Source organism: Thalia democratica, unplaced genomic scaffold (assembly GCF_965202585.1).
Source record: "Thalia democratica unplaced genomic scaffold, ktThaDemo2.hap1.1 HAP1_SCAFFOLD_1737, whole genome shotgun sequence".
Taxonomy (NCBI): Eukaryota; Metazoa; Chordata; class Thaliacea; order Salpida; family Salpidae; genus Thalia; species Thalia democratica.
The window spans coordinates 5,315-23,232 of NW_028140555.1; the positions used below are offsets into that span (position 1 = coordinate 5,315).

A 17,918-nucleotide genomic window follows, 5' to 3' on the forward strand; every position below is an offset into this window, starting at 1 on the left:
TTTCATAAATATAAATTAAATAAACTTTAAGTTAAGCAATTTTTTTATTCAAACTACTGTTCATATGATTCCGGTTTATTACTTTTAATTTTTAAATCATACTTAATGCTTATACGCTTAAAATGCTTTTAAACGGCTAATCTAAGTACAACTTACAACTAAAATCAAAGACATAATAATACTGCTTTTTCACTTTTATATTTAATGAGTTCTTAACTAATTTTGGTTTTAAAAGTTTTTGTTTTTATAAAACCTACTTGAGTATTAACATTTTATACTTCACAGTATAAAATAATACAGTATTAATAATTGTTATTCAGTATAATTAGAAAAAAATCATTTATAAAAAAAATTTAACATGAGATTTTAAACCACAAGTTTATAAGTTTTTTCTATATCGTTAACTTTTGCTTATTTTTGTTTTACTTATTTTTTCAAAAAAAAAATTTCAGAAGTATTTAACAACTGAAAATATGTTATAGTTTACTATAGAAGTAAAATATTGTATGTTTTTTAGTAATCTGCAAAAATTAAATCTAATTCGTCTCTTATTAGCTACATAAGTTGAGAACTTTATATTGTTTAATTTAAAATGAATTTCAATATAATTTTAGTATTTGAACTTTAAAAACGTTTTTTACAAAACTACTTCAAAAAAAAGAAGGTTTTCTTTAAACTTTGGCATCTAATTTAAACTAAGACTAGTTTTTAGTAATTTAAACATCAGACTTTATTTTATAATTTTCAATGAATAAATGAACACTCAAATTTTTTCTTTCCAATATATATCGTCAAATTATCTTCAGGGAAATTACAATTGAAACAATACAATAAAACACAACAAGTATATATACAAAAATTTTACAAACTAATTAACTAATCGATTAAGTAAACGTAAATGTAATAAACAAAATTGTAATCAACAAAAACTTTAAAATTCAACACAAAATGGTCTTAATAAATAAGGCTAAAGTGTAGTCAAGTTCTTTCTTTTTACATAAATTTGGTTTATTTAAATGTATTAAAATGGCTTCAGGTCTAATTAACTCCAATGTATTTGAACATTATCGCATTACACTGAAATTAGATAATGCAAACTTTTTTCCACAACTTGGATTAATCACAAGGTGTTCTGCTATCGCAGATTTTTTTATTGCATTTTTGACTGCAACACTCTTTTCGTCTTTTTTGTCTCTAGTCTACAAAGTGATACACTTGGGAACATGTCCCTTTATTCTAGTTGTGAGGTGTCGAGAAGTTTGACCAATGTAGCTGCTGTCACAGCAGCATTTAAACTTGTAAACTACAAGACTTTTTTCTTCTGGTGTCATTAGGTCTTTTCCCGAACGTTGAAGTATTGGTTTGGACATGAAGAGAATCCTAGGATTCACCGCATGATATGTTTTACTTGTTATATCCACTATTTTATTCTCAATTAAATTTTTAAAGTTTTTGTTGATTACAATTTTGTTGATTACATTTACGTTTACTTAATCGATTAGTTAATGAGTTTGTAAAATCTTTGTATATATACTTGTTGTGTTTTATTGCATTGTTTCAATTGTAATTTCTCTGAAGAGAATTTGACGAAATATATTGAAAAAAAAAGTTTGAGTGTTCATTTGTTCATTAAAAATTATAAAACTAGTTTTAACAACCCTTACTAAAACAGTAAGTATATCTAAATTACTAGTTCAACATTTAATGTAACTTAATAACGTTTTATTTGGTAAATGATCTTAAACCAGGTTGCAAAATGACACTTGAATTTTTGTCAATGGTGCAGTACAATGCTTATTATATCCCTTTATAAAAACAAACAACCTTTTTTAAAATATATTAATTTTAAGTATGAAACGTAATAAAAAAACAATTACATATTTTAGATATTTAATCGTAAGTAGATTTGTTTTGCAAATGTGAGTATGTTTTTGTTTAATAAGTATTACAAACTTTCATTTGTCAGCTTAGATTTAACTTTTAGATTCAAAATAATTAAATGCTTATACATAAATAAAATAGTTATATAGTTCTGGACAAGATGTTAAATTGTAGCGCTTTTTTATGTCGTTCAATGAACAATTGAAAACAAATAGAGAGCACACTCCTAATTATTATAAAAGTTAAAACTATGTTGTTTTATATAGGATAAAAGTAAATAGTAGTTATAAATAAAGATTAAGTTGTATTAAAAAGTTTGTTTTAAACAGACATGCTCTTCATTATAAGTTGATCAAAAAAAACTCTAACTATAAAACCTACGTAGCTTGGTGCTAGCAGAATTTTTAGTCCATTGAAAACTTTAGGTCTTGTACATTCCAGATGAAAAAAATTATACCTTTTTACGTATTAAGTAATACAAAAAAAAATATCAAACTAAACATAAGTTAGTTTTATGATTTAAGATGTCAAATTTATTAGATTTAATTTTTTCTGTTTCAAAGTTTGTAACTGACTATTGAGGTTGCATTGTAAAGTTAATTGGTAAAACTTTAAGGATCAATTAAATTATAGTTTGACTTGTAAAAAAATGTTCTAAGATTATTTCGTAACGTAAAAAAACTGTGCCTTATTTTATAAATTAAGGTTATTGAAATTTAAAGATGCAGATATTCAGCAAAACAACAACTTTAGGCTGATTCGTTTAAGAATAATTATAGCCATACTTTAATTAAGATAAGATTTTATTAATTTTTTTAAACTATCTTTAATATAAGGTTTACTTAACTTGAAGAACTGAAGTAAAGAACCTAGTAAATAAAAGTTATGTAAGTACTAAAAAATTATTAATTGATAAAAGAAAAGTTCTTGAACTTCAATTGCAGTATAACTTACACAAGTCGTTATATGTAAATTTCAACGTTGGAAATATTTTTAAAATGTATTTTTTCTTCTTATTTACTGTGCTGCTTATTAAAATGTTAGACTATCTTAAGTCCTCTTGCCTTCTAAACATGATATCAAGAATTTAGAAAAGTTTTATATTTTTGATCTTTTTATGTTATTTTTAAACTTAATACTAATCAAATTAATATACATAGTTATTTTAGTTTTAGGTTATATTCAAGCCGAAATATAATTTGATAAATGTTTTTATGTAAAAAGAAAATTTCGCTTAATTGTTTTTCTACTAAATTTTTTTTTAGTCAAAAAAGATATATACTGAATAATAAACTAAAACTGTTTATTTATTTCTATAAATTAAAGTTATTTTTTAGGTCTAAAATGTTTTCTACAACTATTGTTATTTTTTTCAAAATTTAAGGCTTAGACTCTATCATCATTTGTATATTATTAGACAGTTTTTTGAGTAGATTACGAATATAACTGTCAAGTAAATTTACTTCTTACTTAATTAAATAATAGATTTAATTTTCTTCTCTTTCTTTTTATCAAAAAAATATTGTTTGAGGATTAAAACTTTTACTTCTCATATTTCATTTTTATTAGCTCGCAATAGACTTTAAAGCATGAAGCGTGGTGTACGACTCGATAACCGAAATGTTCCTTCGTTCACCAGGTCCTTAGACCAAACTTTTTGAGCGCTTTTTTTATCGTTCAATAAACAATAAATATAATTTCTAAAAACTTTTTTTTCCAAATATTTTGTTATATATTGCTTCTACGATCTAAAAATAAATTCGTGGTTTTTAAAAAGTATACAAATTATGTTATATTTAAAAATCGTATATAAAAACTTTAACACGAAAATGTTAAACTAACTGCAAAACACTATATGCTGAGCAACGGTTTTTAAAGTTTCTTAAATCTTAGTGTTCCACTTCAACAAATCAAATAACTTGTAAAAGCAATTTATAAGATATTTAAGACTGTAATGTTTGACCAAAATGTTAGTTTTTAATATTAGATTAAACCATAAATGATTTTTTGTAGTGCTTGTTTCGCCTTTAGTAAGCAAATTATAAAATAGGTAAGCGTGGCGTGACTACCCTGACTTATAAAATTTTTTGTTGTAAACAGTTTATGTAATCAGAAATAGCTGCACGTTTTGCATATACTAGATAATACGTGTTTTGAATGTCTGAATTTAAGACGTTTATTTTCCTTAAAGCGTAAAGTTTAATCATGTAGTAAATATAAGAAATACAAATTTTTAATTTAACACTAATTGCTACTTTTACTCTAAGTTGTGAAATGGAAAAGTTATTTAGACTTTTTGTATATATCTTTTTTTTAGAAATTACTTTTTGTTTATAATTCATATTGAAACATAAAAGTATTGAAATATAAAGTTTTACAGACTACTATGACTTTTTTCTAAAATACTTTTATTTAATTATCAACTTTGTTGCTCTCTTATACGTAGTCAATTTGTTATTTTAACAATATTATCTTTAATTTAAAATTTGATTTTAAGGATAATATTACTATGTTATACTTCAAAATCTAAATATCATCTTAAATTATTTAAAATGTTTTAAGTTGGAGTATTGTTTTTTCTAATCTTGACATAATGTGAGTAGAGTCCTTTACAGTGAAAAAAATTAAGAAACAGCATCACTGTTATTTTAATTGATTTGTCTTCCTAAGTGTTTTTGACGCAAAAGTATACTTTTAAATCTACCTGGAAAAGACGTTAAACTGTATTAAAATGATGTACGACTCGATAACCAAAAGTTTTTTTCGTTCACCAGGTTCTGTGACTAATTGTTTTGAACGCTTTTTTGTCGTTCAATAAACAAACTTTTTATATAAGTTTTCTAAATATTGTGTCGCGTCATAATCTATAACACAGTTCGGCAACCAATTTATAAATTGCGAGCCACGTTCTACAGGCAAAAGTATTTTTACGGGCCTCAGTTATTAAAAAAACTATATAGCTAAAAAAAAACTTATTTGAACCAAACTTGAGAAAAAGTATACAACAGTAATGCTCACGTAATTACTGATTAATAAATTAAAAGCTAAAAATATAAGTTTTTGGACCGCATGTTTTTAATTTTAGTATCCGTAAAGTTTTAATAAAATATGTTTCCATCACAGCTTGCGAAATTAATAAAAAGGTATAGGAAACAAACTAGGAAACAAGTTTTCTATACTGGTTTCAGTACTAAGTATTTATTGCTTTGGTAAAGCAAGCGTACAAACATCATAGCAGAATTGTTATATTTTACTAAATTAAGTTCATTTTAACTTTTTTAACATTAAAATAAGTACACAATTAAAAATGCATGTGTACTGTTATTTTTATTAGCAACTAAACACAAGAATACTGAAATGAAAAAATATTCTATAAGCTTTGCGATAGATTTATCCTTACAAAAGTTTTAAGCTTAACAATTAATCTTTGAAGACAAATTGTTTTTTTTTATGAGCGTTATAGCTCAGTATTTATCGAAACAGTAGGAATCGTACAACACTGAAATTTTAAAGTAGCCATACGTTTTTGTCAGAATGTCTTAATAATAAACAGTTGATTTTAACAAAAACTACTTTATGTGATTATCATTTTATAGATACTGCTTAGTCGTGAAACTAACGTTGTTATTTGTAACACTTATAACTTTATATATTTAATTATGCCTAATCTACTAGGGCCTATGATAGCGAAAAATGATAATAAAAAACTCTAATATAAGTACAATATTTTGAAAAAAAAACATGCTTTGACTGAACAGGTCGTTTTATTTTGTAAAAAAAATTAAAACAAAGAACAAAAAAACAAAATCAAAAACAAATGCAACGGTGTCTTTGGCAAATGTCAGTAAAACTTGGGACATTTCATTGGCTGTGGCTGGCGTATGAAACTGGTGGTTTTTACTAGGACGGAACTTTATTAATTATTGATTAAAATTAACATTATTATTGACCAAGACCGAAGAATATAGTTTAACGTTTTAGTTATCCTAATTGCTGTTTTTACCTGCTCTTTTGTTGTCAATGTCAGTAGCTTAAAATAGTTCTTCTCTAGTGCTGGTAGAAAAAGAACTTATCATTGATAAAACTAAAGACTCAAATAGTGTTAATGGAAAATTATGTTGACTGGGCAAAAGGCACTTCAGTGAAAATATGACGTCTAAATTCCTCTTGACGTGCCGGTTGGCCAATCTATAATGACAAATTGATTGGTTTGTTGATTTGCTAAACTGTTTTCTCTTCGGTCAAGTTTATCTATAAACCCTAATTAACTGTAAAATTTCAAGAAGAAAAGTTCGTAGAGCTAAGACAAATTGGTACAGTGCAGTTATTTAAGTCGCAAAACATCTTTCAAAAATACTACACAACCAGATGCTTTTTTTGTTGTGCTAATCTAAAAGAGGTACGAAGTGAAAATAAAACAAAATAAAACAAAATAAAATAAAAACAAAACATAGGCGCAGTCTTGAAGAATTTCCGTTCAACGAGGGTGTGCGTGGAGAGAAATTGCAATAAAAACAGTAACAAGTCTTAAAACTAAAAAAGTGCAACAAAAAGCGTCAAACATAATGGCAAATACATTACAACAAAATAGTATTACAGTTCAAAAGTCGTCGTCATCGCAAATAAAGAAAAACAAGTAAAAACAATATATTTTTATTATATATAAACATAAATAAATGCTACGTGAACCAATAAACAGTTCTAATAACACTGCTAAAGTATACATGTGCGTAGTGGTGTGATCATAAACGAAGTCTAAAATACAATTCCTTAATTTCCATCAACTTTAAAAAATCATGTTTTTCCCGTCCCTTAAAATGATGTTTTTATCCTAAGAGACAGAAAGTATTCGAGCGAATTTCTTTCCGTGTAGGTTTACTTGAAACATACAGGCATAAATTTAGCTCCGTACTGTGCATTCTTAACAGTACTGTGGTACATAGACACATCAGTAAGTGGTAGGCGAGCTACTCTTGAGGTGTATACCTCGACGACAGCACGTCCCCATCTGTCTCCATCATCCTAAATAGTAAATATAATAAAAATAATACCTAAAACATTTGTAATGTAATTTTTTTCAATATTTTTAATTACAAACGTTTTCTTAAAAAATTGTTGTTTGTTTAAGAAGGTCGATATTTATAAAAAGTAAAGATAAAACTCTTGATACCGAACTAAAAAAATGCTTGTTCAACTTACAGAACAGTTGTCCTCGATAACGTTGTAAGAGTTAGATGTGTAGACAGCATCACCAGTACCTCTCAACTTAACTGGATGTCCTTCAGTTACCAATTGGTTGAAGCATGATACTTCAACTCGCTTTAAAAGTAAAATTAGTTTCAAGATGTTGTGTTAACAAATAGTTTGTAAGTAACATTTCTTTCAATCTGCTCTTAATAAAGTACTTTTTCTTAAAAATTTTTAGTTTAAAGATATCTAAAACAAATTTAGTAAAAAAAAATTTGTGTAAAGCTAACTTGTTTTGCGTATGTGCTCAGAAGTCTTAGGAAGGTAAGCTGTGATAGGTAGTCAGCATGAGCCTTTCTACTTTCTGTTGGTGGGAGATATGATACAGGTTCTCCTTTCACCATTTCAGCATGGTAACGATGTCCACGATGTCTGGAACCATGAGTTCCATTAGCAATAACGCTCTGACTGGGGATGACACATGTTTCTTGGGTATCGAACTTGCAGAGAACTTCGATGGCATCTTCGCGTGATCCACCGTTAGGATCGACCCATCTGATATCTAAATTGTTTTGTTTATTTTAAATTAAGTCTTTTAAAAATTAAATAAAAAAATTCTTTAAAATATCTATCTGATTTAAGAAAGCTGCATGAAATTAATTAAGTTACAGTTGTAAAAAATTTAAAAGTTAAAACTTAGTTAAACTTTTTTTTAAGTATTATAAACCTTGTCCTTGCTTGGGGCTTTCGCCATTAGCGATAGCAGCCAAGTAAATGTCTCTGCAGGAACGTCCTGGATTTTTAGCGTCACGTCCGAGTGGTGATTGCATTTGTCCAATCGTCTTTTGAATGTTCTTCATCGTAAGCATGATCTGTATTACGTTGTTAAATATAAATAGAATTAATAAAGATATTAAAAAACTAGTTTACTGAATTAGTTAGCACAAATTTCAATTACCTCCATGTTTTGCATGACCATTCCTTCGTCGTTCATGGTTGCTTCATCATTTTGAGGTCCCTTGTATCCTGAAGGTTGGAAGCTAGGGTAATTGATGGATGCACCAGGAGGTCCTGGAGGTCCTGGGGGTCCTGGTGGACCAGAAGGTCCCTTTAAAGAAGATAATTTTAAGTAAAATCAAAACTAAATTAATTCTAGCTTCCTAAAGTAATTTATCTTCTACCTGAACACCATCAAGACCAGATGAACCTCTTGGACCAGATGGACCAGCAGGTCCCATAGGTCCTTGAACACCATCAGTACCGGAAAGACCACGGGGTCCTGTTTCTCCTCTGAGGCCTGCAGGTCCAGATTGTCCAGGCAGACCTGCGTCTCCTTGTTTACCTGGTGGACCAGGTAATCCAGGAACACCAGTAAAACCTTGATGACCTTTTTCTCCCTATTGTAATTTTATTATGAGTAGTAATTTAAAAAGTTTATAAATCTGCTTCAAAAATTTGTTTAAACTAACTCTATCTCCACGTTCTCCAGATGCTCCTTTGTCTCCGCGAACTCCAGCTGGTCCCTTTAAGTTAAATAAGTTAAGTTCGTTCTTAATTTCTTCTAAAAGTTAAACTTACAGGTGCTCCACGGCCACCTTCTGGTCCTGGGGGTCCTTGAACACCAGGTGCTCCCTTAAAAATAAATTAATTTAAAACTATCATAACTTTAGGTAATAAAATTTATGTTTTTAAGTATATACTACAAAACTAACAGCATCTCCACGAGGTCCGCTCTTTCCTTCGATACCTGGAAGACCTGGAGGTCCGGGAATTCCGGGTCCTCCAGGAGATCCAGTTGGTCCAGATGCTCCAGACTCTCCCTTTTAATAATTTTAATACACTTAGTTTCTTTTAAATATTGCTAAAAGCTATATTGAAGTCTACATACCTTAATTCCTGGAGCACCATCACGTCCTGGTGAGCCGACTTCTCCGGAAGGTCCTTCTGGACCACTCTCTCCGACAGGACCAGGTGGTCCAATAGGTCCAAGATCTCCTGGAGGACCACGGTCTCCTGTGGCACCTGTTCTTCCTTGTTTGCCAGGTTCTCCCTAAAAAATTTAGTATAATTTGATAGTTGTATGAATTTCATCTAAATTAATGCTACACTCACAGCCAAACCAGCGGGACCACGATCACCTTGAACTCCAGGAGCTCCAGGAAGACCTGGATTACCTCTGTTTCCAGGCTTACCAACAAAACCTGCTGCTCCAGGTGCACCCTATAAACATAACTTTAATAAAAAGTTTTTTTAATAATAATGTATAACTTACAGGAGGTCCTTGTGCTCCAGATTTACCAGGTTCTCCGGGCAGTCCGGACATACCTTGCACACCTGTTAAAGTAATGTAGAAAGTAGAAACACTACTTAACTCTTGAGTTTCTTTAAAATTTAACGCACTAACCAGCTTCACCCTGAGGTCCTGGACGTCCAGCATCTCCGCTAGCTCCCTTACTTCCTGTTTTACCTGGTTCTCCAGGGTTACCTTGTTGTCCAGGAGTTCCTTGGTCTCCGGGTGCACCAGGTCTTCCTGCTGATCCAGGGAAACCAACTGGACCCTGTAAAATATTTGATTTTTCAATAAAGAAAAAGAAGAAGTAAAAACTATTTTATTAGTAAAAGTACTTACTGCAGGTCCCTTTTCACCTCTTGGTCCAGTTGCTCCTTTCACTCCAGCAGGTCCAGGTGCACCAGATTGTCCGGCAGGACCTTGAGATCCAGGTTGACCAACATTACCCTTTGCTCCACGAGCACCACTGTCTCCTTTCTTTCCAGGTTGACCTTCAGCTCCAGGAGCTCCAGGGTAACCAGGTGCTCCTTCAGGTCCAGACTCTCCACGCTCACCCTAAGCAATTTTTTTTGTTTACTCTAAAATACGCACATTGTGCTTGAAAATATGAACTGTAATCTTACAGGAGATCCACGAGCACCAGTTGGTCCTTCAGGACCTTGTGGGCCATTGTCTCCCTTATCTCCACTCAGGCCGGCTGGTCCAGGAGGCCCAATAGGTCCAGTCAATCCGCGAAGACCTTCTTTACCAGGTTCTCCTTCTGCTCCTGGAAGACCTGGATCTCCTCTATCTCCCTTAGCACCAGCAAAACCAGGTGAACCCCTGGGTCCGACAACTCCTTGGACACCTTGAGGACCGGGTTCGCCAGAAGGTCCAACTTGACCAACAGCTCCCTTCTGTCCATCAGCGCCGGGAACTCCAGGTAGACCACGTTCTCCTTGGAGACCTTGTGGTCCAGCAGGACCTATGTCTCCAGGGAAACCACGTTCACCACGAGCACCAGCCTGTCCAGCTGCGCCAACTTCACCAGGAAGTCCCTTAAAAAGTTCGACTTCATAGAAATTTTTCGTACATACTTTTGTGCACAAAAGATAAATTTTAAAATTGGAAAATTCTAAAGAAGCTTAAATTAAGAACATATTAAAGGAACTAAATCTATTTTTTTACTTACAGCTTCACCCGGTTTTCCGGGCTGTCCAGTTGCTCCTTGGAGACCAGGCTGACCGATAAAACCTGGAGATCCGGGCTGACCAGGCTCTCCACGTTCACCAGCGTCTCCTTGGGGTCCTCGGAGACCTGGAGATCCAGTTTCTCCGTCTTTTCCTGGAACACCACGGCTTCCTGGAGGTCCAGCAATACCTTTGGCTCCTTCTTTACCAGTGGCACCCTGTTTAAACAGTTATATTAATAATGAAAATGTGCTAAAGTTTAACAATTGAAGTAATCTAAAACTTTATTATAAAGATAACTTCTAAATGTACTAATATTAGGTATAATTTTTAGAAACAAATAAAATGTGTTTTTAAAAGTAAAAGTTTTAGTTTGCTTGAAATAAATTTAAATTACTGTTAAAACTTAAAAGTTACACGTCATAAATGATCGGAAAAAAGTTGTAATAAATCATTTGCTCAAATTTTTATTGATAACTTTTTAACTAATTAGAATGAATTACAGTTTTGAACGCGAATTTGAAACTGACTTGATATACTATTTATTTATCCTACAAAACAGTTTTCTTAAATCAGCACAAGTTAAAAAGTTTATCGCTTGTTTTAATTAATAATTGATTATTTAAAATAAAACAAAAAACTTTGATATATACAAAAAAATAAAGAATTTAAACCTAATTGAACATTTCTTACCACATAAGTTTTTTTTTTCTATTTTTCTCTTATGTTTTTCACAGTTGTTAGAGTATACGAAAAACAGGAAAAATTCTCATATCCTTTCAATGAGTTTTCTTAAAAACTAAGCACTAATAGAGTTTTAAACTTTAATTCTACTTTAAGAACTAAAAGTTTTATTTAAAACTACAAGCTTACGTTTGCTCCCTTAACTCCAGGGTACCCAATTTGTCCTGGAGGACCTCTTTGTCCCTGACTACCAGTAGGTCCAGGTCGACCATCTTCTCCTGGTGGACCCTAAAATTTGATTAGGTTGTTTTCTATACATATAAATTTAGCTATACAAATTATAACATACAGCTGGACCGATGAATCCTTGACGACCTTCTGGACCAGGCTTGCCGGTAAGACCCTAAATAGAAAAAGATTTTGAAATATTTTTATTCTTAGATATGTAATCATATTTGTTAAAACAAACCCTAGCTCCAGGTAGTCCGGGTTCTCCAGTTCGTCCTGGATCACCAACACTACCTTTAGGTCCCTCAAGACCAGCACGTCCGCGACGGCCAGTCTCTCCTTTAGGTCCTTGCTGTCCATCAGCACCAGGGAAACCACGGTTTCCTGCAGGTCCTCTTTCACCTGGCGCACCAGGTGGACCAAGAGGTCCTGTTTCTCCTCTTGCTCCCTAAAATTGTGTATTGAGTTATTTGACTTTTTTGATTATTTTTTATGTTCAACTTACTCGTTTTCCTTCTTCTCCTTGAACTCCTTGAACACCTTGTGCTCCTGGAGATCCCAAACTTCCTTTAGGTCCTTCGTCGCCTTTGTATCCTTGAAGACCAGGATTACCCTATTTAAAAAGTTTTGTTTGAAGTTCTTCTGTATTTTCTTATTTGAAAAAAACTTAAACAAGTCAAATTACTTGGTTTCCTTTAGGTCCTGGACTTCCAACATTTCCTTGTGGTCCTGGTGCACCACGAGGTCCTGGATTTCCTGGAGCGCCGGCAACACCAGCAGCACCAGTTGATCCCTTTGCTCCTGAAGCTCCATCGACACCTGCGGCTCCCTTTATTTGAAAATAAAGCAATTAGACTATAAAGTCAAAAAGAATGATTTATATACTATTTATGTAATAGTGTATACTTACAGTCAAACCAGGAGGTCCTGGTGGTCCAGGTGTACCAGACTCACCACGTTCTCCTTGAGGTCCCTCAGGTCCTCGAGATCCAGTAGGTCCAGATTCTCCTTTTGATCCTGGAGCTCCAGGGAACCCTGGTGGTCCAGTGTTACCGGTTGGACCAGGTGGTCCAGATTGTCCTGGGGTTCCATCTGAACCTCGTGCACCCTTGAAAGTTAGAATTATAATAATTTGTTCAACGACTTGTTTAAGAAATTAAAAATATAACTAACTGGTGGTCCAGCAGATCCAGGTCGACCACGGTCACCAGGAGATCCTCTTGGTCCCTATAATGTATTAAGCTTTTTTATACATAGTTAACAAATAACTTCTTGACGCCAAAAAAAAAACAATAGAAGAGTTTCGTAAAACTTTTTTTATACTTAATTTTTATTTAAACCATTTTAATTAGGCTATAAAATCAACATCTAAATATGGTTGAAAAATTTTAAAGCTTCAAAAAGTTAATTTTTTAAGTTGTTTGATCAAATCATATATTACGATACTTTATTTAAGCCAACTTAGATAAACTATGAATTTACCCATTATCTTTAAGTTAAAACTTTATGTATAACTATTCTAACTACGATGTCATAACTTTTAGTAAATTTTGTTTCTGATATATGTTTAGTAACTAAAATTAAAATGTCAAAGTTTTTATTTTAATTAACTCACTTGGAGACCTGGAGCACCGGGTTCACCAGAATCGCCAGGTTCTCCCTGTTTAAAAATTTTGTATTTTTATTTTATGCTCAGGGCTAAACAATATTCTACTATCTTACATCTGATCCTGGAACACCACCTTCTCCCTTTTCACCAGGAATACCAGACAAACCCTGTAAATTTGTATAAATTAGTATTAAAAAAAAGTAAACTCAAACTACTTTACAAACTGCAACATACTCTATGTCCCTTTGCTCCAAAAGCTCCTGGGTTTCCAGGAAAACCTCTGACACCCTGAGGTCCAGCTGCACCCATAGCACCAGGCTGTCCGGGTTTACCGTCCTTACCGTCTTTTCCTTCACGTCCAGGGGGTCCAGCAGGACCCATAATTCCCGAAGGTCCAACAGGACCAGGCTCACCTGGCTCACCAGGAGGTCCTTGGAATCCTTGAGGTCCTGGTGCTCCACTCACTCCTGGAGATCCTCTTGGTCCCATTGGGCCCTGAGTTTAATTCTACATATTTAGCAAATTTTCTACAGATACAAGTTTTTAACTCTGATTTTTAGTAATATTTATTTTATTTCAACATAAAGTAGTTTTCAAGTTTATCAGTAGATTTAAATAACAATTTAACAAATTTAATAACATTTATTTTCAGCATAATTTTAAAACAAAAGTTTAGTAACTATGCAAGTATTTTATTAGCATATCAAAACAAAAAATAGACTTACAGGTGTACCAATCATTGGGGCACCGGGTCCTTTTTGACCAGAAGAAAACACGTTTCCAACCTAAGTTTTTTTTTTGTTAAATAACCTCATAACTAGTTCAATTTTTATTTCAAATTAGAACTTACACCGTCGCCACTTGGTCCGGGAGGTCCTGGAGGTCCTGGTGGACCAGGGATACCGGGGTTTCCGTCTCTTCCTGCTGCTCCAGTGGCACCTTTTTGTCCTCGTGGACCAGATTCTCCGTCATCACCTCTGGATCCGGCTGGTCCGGCCGGTCCAGCTGGTCCTGGGTTTCCTACCTGCAGGAATATTTTTTTAATTTCTTATTTGTTTTCTTTTTGAAAATTTTAGTAGGTTTGCCGACTCAGTTATATAATGCTGTACGGTTTTTTAAGGCTGTATTTCAATAAGAACGATTGTAGATGAGTTTCTTTTTTATTTACGAAAGATTAATAATGTTTCTTAATGTTTATAGAATACTTGAATTTTACAAAAGTCGACTAAAAGCTACGTTATAAAAGATAAAAAATTCCTAAAGTACGTTAAAAAAAAAGAAAGTTACGGGCTTATCAATAAAAACTATAACTTGTAAACCATATCTAACTTGAGTTTTTAATTTTATTTTTAATTTAAAATTTTTGTTTAATAATAAGTAAACTAGTAACTAACCAGGCCTGCAGGAGCATTACCTGGTTCTCCTTTTTGTCCTTTCTATAAGCAAATTTTACTATTTATTTTATAAATAAACTGGTCCTATACATAAAAGTTTTATTCAACCAGTTAAATAATATTAGAAATGATAAAATTAACATCAAAACAGTTTTTTTTTTCAAATACCTTAAATCTTGTCTTAAATGTTTAAGAAGTAATTTTAAACAATGAAAAGCTCTTAAACTACTTTTTGTAGCACATTATTTTTAAAATAATTTAAACAAATAAATCATTATTTTCTAGCTTTGTAAAATTATAAATATAACTTAAAGTTTAAGTTCATCTAAAAAAACTCTTACTAATTAAATATATCTTAAAGTGATTAAGCTTCTTAAAGTTTTTTAAATTAAGTCTAGGCTGAAAAAACTGTTTTAATTTTACATTTTATGTATGAATTATTCTTCTTTAGTTTCTTAAGTATACGTTTTTTTTTACATGTTGGAACTAGTTTTAAATATTTTAGTCTATTACTTTGGTCCCTTTAATTAATACCGAATGTGTTTTTGATTATTAGCATCTCGTAAATTATAAGAATCATAAATTTTTTTAATAATTTCTATTTGATTAAAAAAATAGTTTACTGAACTTTATATAATATATAAAGTTTTATTTTCTAAACTTTTATAAGTTGTATTTTGGTAAGTTGAAAATTTATGCTAAAGGCTATAAATATATATAGGTATATTCTCTTTTTGTAAAGTTTTCGTAAAATTTAACAAAGGCTCTCCACTTTTTTAAGGTTATAATTACAAAATTAAAACAACAAACAAACATTTAACTTCTACAGCTTTTTCAGTGCATAACATGCCTTCCTCAAGATTTTTATTTACTTCAAAAAAAAACTAAAAACTTATATAAATTATTAGCTTTCACATGATAAATATTTATTTATCAAAATTCTAAACACTGTTTTTAAAATGAAATATTTACGATAATATAGACCGGTTTATGGTTTTTTATTTTTATTTATAGACCGATTATTTTATATTTAAAATCGATTAAGAAAATGTAATTAATTCTAGCTTCATTCTCTTAATTTATTTGTACTTACATTCAACTAAATTTAGTTCAATGCAAGAGTTATCTGATTGCGGGTTGGTAGTAAAACCTCCGATAACAAGTACTTCTTCCATAAACGCGCTCAAGTCAAATCAACCACGATTGCTGCGAATAACAGTTAGCTCTTTCTTAACTCAGCATGAATTGCTAGCGTATTAATTTTATGGTAAAAAATTAGGCATTTTTAATGAAAATTTTTATGTCAAATTGTGCAAACGTCTATTTTTGTAAAACTACTACTCGCAAACCTCCAGATTGCTTCGAAATAAACGTTAATAAATTCAACGTTAAGATTAATTCAGAACTATTAGCAAAAACATAAAAAAATACAGCTTGAAAAATAATTGTAAATTAGTAAACACTAAAAGGCTATAAATTCCGAACTTAGAAAATTTGGAATCTTTAAATAAAAAAACAATCTATAAACCGATATACTTTATTTAAAAAAAGTTATTTTAAAAACTGTATTTAGAATTTTGTTAAGTATGTGTTTATTATTTTGTTATGTAACAGCTTATCAATTTTATTTTTTGATTATTTTAAGTTGTTCAATTGTAACTAAAACCCTTGCTCATGAACGCGTTTTATACACTGAAACAGCTGTACCAGGTAAAAAGTTTGTTTCGATACACCAAATTTATATACATATTTATTTATTTATTTAGAAAACTAGCCTTTTTGATTTTTTTATTTAAGTTTATTTCTTTACTGGTGTTAATTAAGTTTTAAGTTAAATTAATTTTTTTAGTTAATAAAATGTTTTTTATAAAAGCAATAAATGATATAGTACTAGTTTTTATAAGTTGGTTGTATTTTTTAAATGATTATGTTTATTTAGTTGCTTAAAATTTTTAGATAATACTAATATTGTATTAGTAACAAAATATTTTTTTAAACAACAAGTAAACTTATCGCAACAATGTCGTCATGAACTCACCTCTGCAAAAAAATATTATTATTAGGTTTGTTTATTTTATATCGTAGGCTACTTTAAATTTTAAATAATTTAAGGCTAATAATAAACTTAACTATTAAATTATAAATCAAATGTTGAAAGGTATAAACTAAATGACAAACCAAGATCGTAATTGATTAAAAATGTTAATGCATTAATCTTGTTCGTTATGCTTCTAAGTTTAACTTCTTTATAAAAACTTAGAAGCAAAACAATTAAGTTGTGATAATTTGAGAAATCATCAAAAATCTTATGTGAAACCTTATAAACTTAGTGCAAAAATATTAAGGCCCTATGTTTTATACTAACACAAAAAATTGTTAAGTACTTTGTCTAAATACTTTGCAATGATGTCCTTCTTTAAGCATAAAATTAAGTTTTACTTAATTTTTTCTAATTTTTCAGTTATTTAACCTTGAGCCAAAGCTGTAGAGAGGACGAGGAGCGTAATAAATGCTAATTTCATCATTTTGCTCTAACTATCAACCGCTGTACGGCGGCGAAGAGTGATAGCAAACAGCTCTCGGCTATGACTTTCAGCCAATGTGCCGTCAGTCACTACTGCTACTGAAAGAAAGGTCGCGGCAAAGTTTGAGAACTTGGCGCGCCGCAATCAGGGTTCCAGCTGCTACCAACCTCTCTGCTGCGACTACTGTGATATTTTTCCCTGCCTGCAGCCATATTACCCAAAACTTTCTAGCCTTCTTCTCCGGCTCTTTTTTTTCTGATCTGTTTTACACGTATTGCTACATTTTCCATGCTCGACTGAGCTCGCACCCTCCCTGCTGGTCGAAGTTTACCCAAGACTGTTGAAACATGTAACGCACACGTATTATCGAGTAATTGATTTTTTGAATTACTTAAGCTAATTAAATCTAAAAATATATTTTCCTGAAGTATAAAATGTTTGGTTTACCGAATCACTTTGAGTTCTTAAGTTAACTAAATTTTGTATAATTTTATGATTCCACACAGTTTTAATAACTTTAGTATATGTTTACTTTTAAACATTTTTATGATTTAGTGTTTGAGGGATTTGTTAATAAACTTTTTTACTCAAAAATACAATAAAGTTGTGTGTAAAATTAGACTAATTATATGCTATAAATATGAAGAAAAAGATATAAATCATTTTTATATCGAATTAAAAAGTTCAAGAGCACAGCAGTAAACTTTAACTACATGAAAAGTTTTCATTTCAATCATAAAAACGTATGACATAATTATGAAAATAAGAAAATTTAAGATTCTCAGTGTAAGAAAAAAATCTTTCTTTTGACTTCTTTAATAATACACGCGATGTTGCTATTATATGTTTAATTTTCTGCTACAAACAAATTCATTATTTGCTAAATAATATTTTAAAAAATATTTTAGTATTAAAACTAACTTTTTAAAGTATTGTGAAACCAATTTTACC

The 17,918-nt window shown here is 31.0% G+C and overlaps 1 protein-coding gene across 1 annotated transcript; it reads right to left on the reverse strand.

Annotated features, from left to right (window-relative positions):
- Positions 1-5,626: 5,626 nt before the first annotated feature.
- LOC145848825 (uncharacterized) lies at positions 5,627-17,158 on the reverse strand. The gene is made up of 30 exons (XM_082954060.1): positions 16,913-17,158; positions 14,443-14,486; positions 13,899-14,072; positions 13,774-13,833; positions 13,283-13,543; positions 13,162-13,215; positions 13,055-13,099; positions 12,613-12,666; positions 12,350-12,547; positions 12,125-12,268; positions 11,945-12,052; positions 11,681-11,887; positions 11,561-11,614; positions 11,401-11,499; positions 10,530-10,745; positions 9,982-10,395; positions 9,698-9,913; positions 9,473-9,626; positions 9,341-9,402; positions 9,181-9,288; positions 8,957-9,118; positions 8,781-8,888; positions 8,647-8,700; positions 8,538-8,591; positions 8,250-8,465; positions 8,027-8,176; positions 7,796-7,940; positions 7,359-7,630; positions 7,081-7,200; positions 5,627-6,903 (listed from the first exon to the last, which is right to left on the reverse strand). Exons 1-30 carry the CDS (start codon positions 16,965-16,967, stop codon positions 6,757-6,759), a joined length of 4,155 nt encoding a protein of 1,384 aa, XP_082810186.1. The 5' UTR covers positions 16,968-17,158; the 3' UTR covers positions 5,627-6,756.
- Positions 17,159-17,918: the final 760 nt, after the last annotated feature.

Excerpts from the sequence above, each read along its gene's own strand:
- LOC145848825 (XM_082954060.1), bottom strand. The coding sequence starts at position 16,967 with ATGATGAAATTAGCATTTATTACGCTCCTCGTCCTCTCTACAGCTTTG. Across the intron at positions 13,216-13,282 it reads TTGGAGCAAAGGGACATAGA|GGTTTGTCTGGTATTCCTGG; the intron begins GTATGTTGCAGT and ends ACAAATTTACAG. Across the intron at positions 8,701-8,780 it reads GCGGACCTCGTGGAGATGCT|GGAGCACCTGGTGTTCAAGG; the intron begins GTTAGTTTTGTA and ends TTTATTTTTAAG.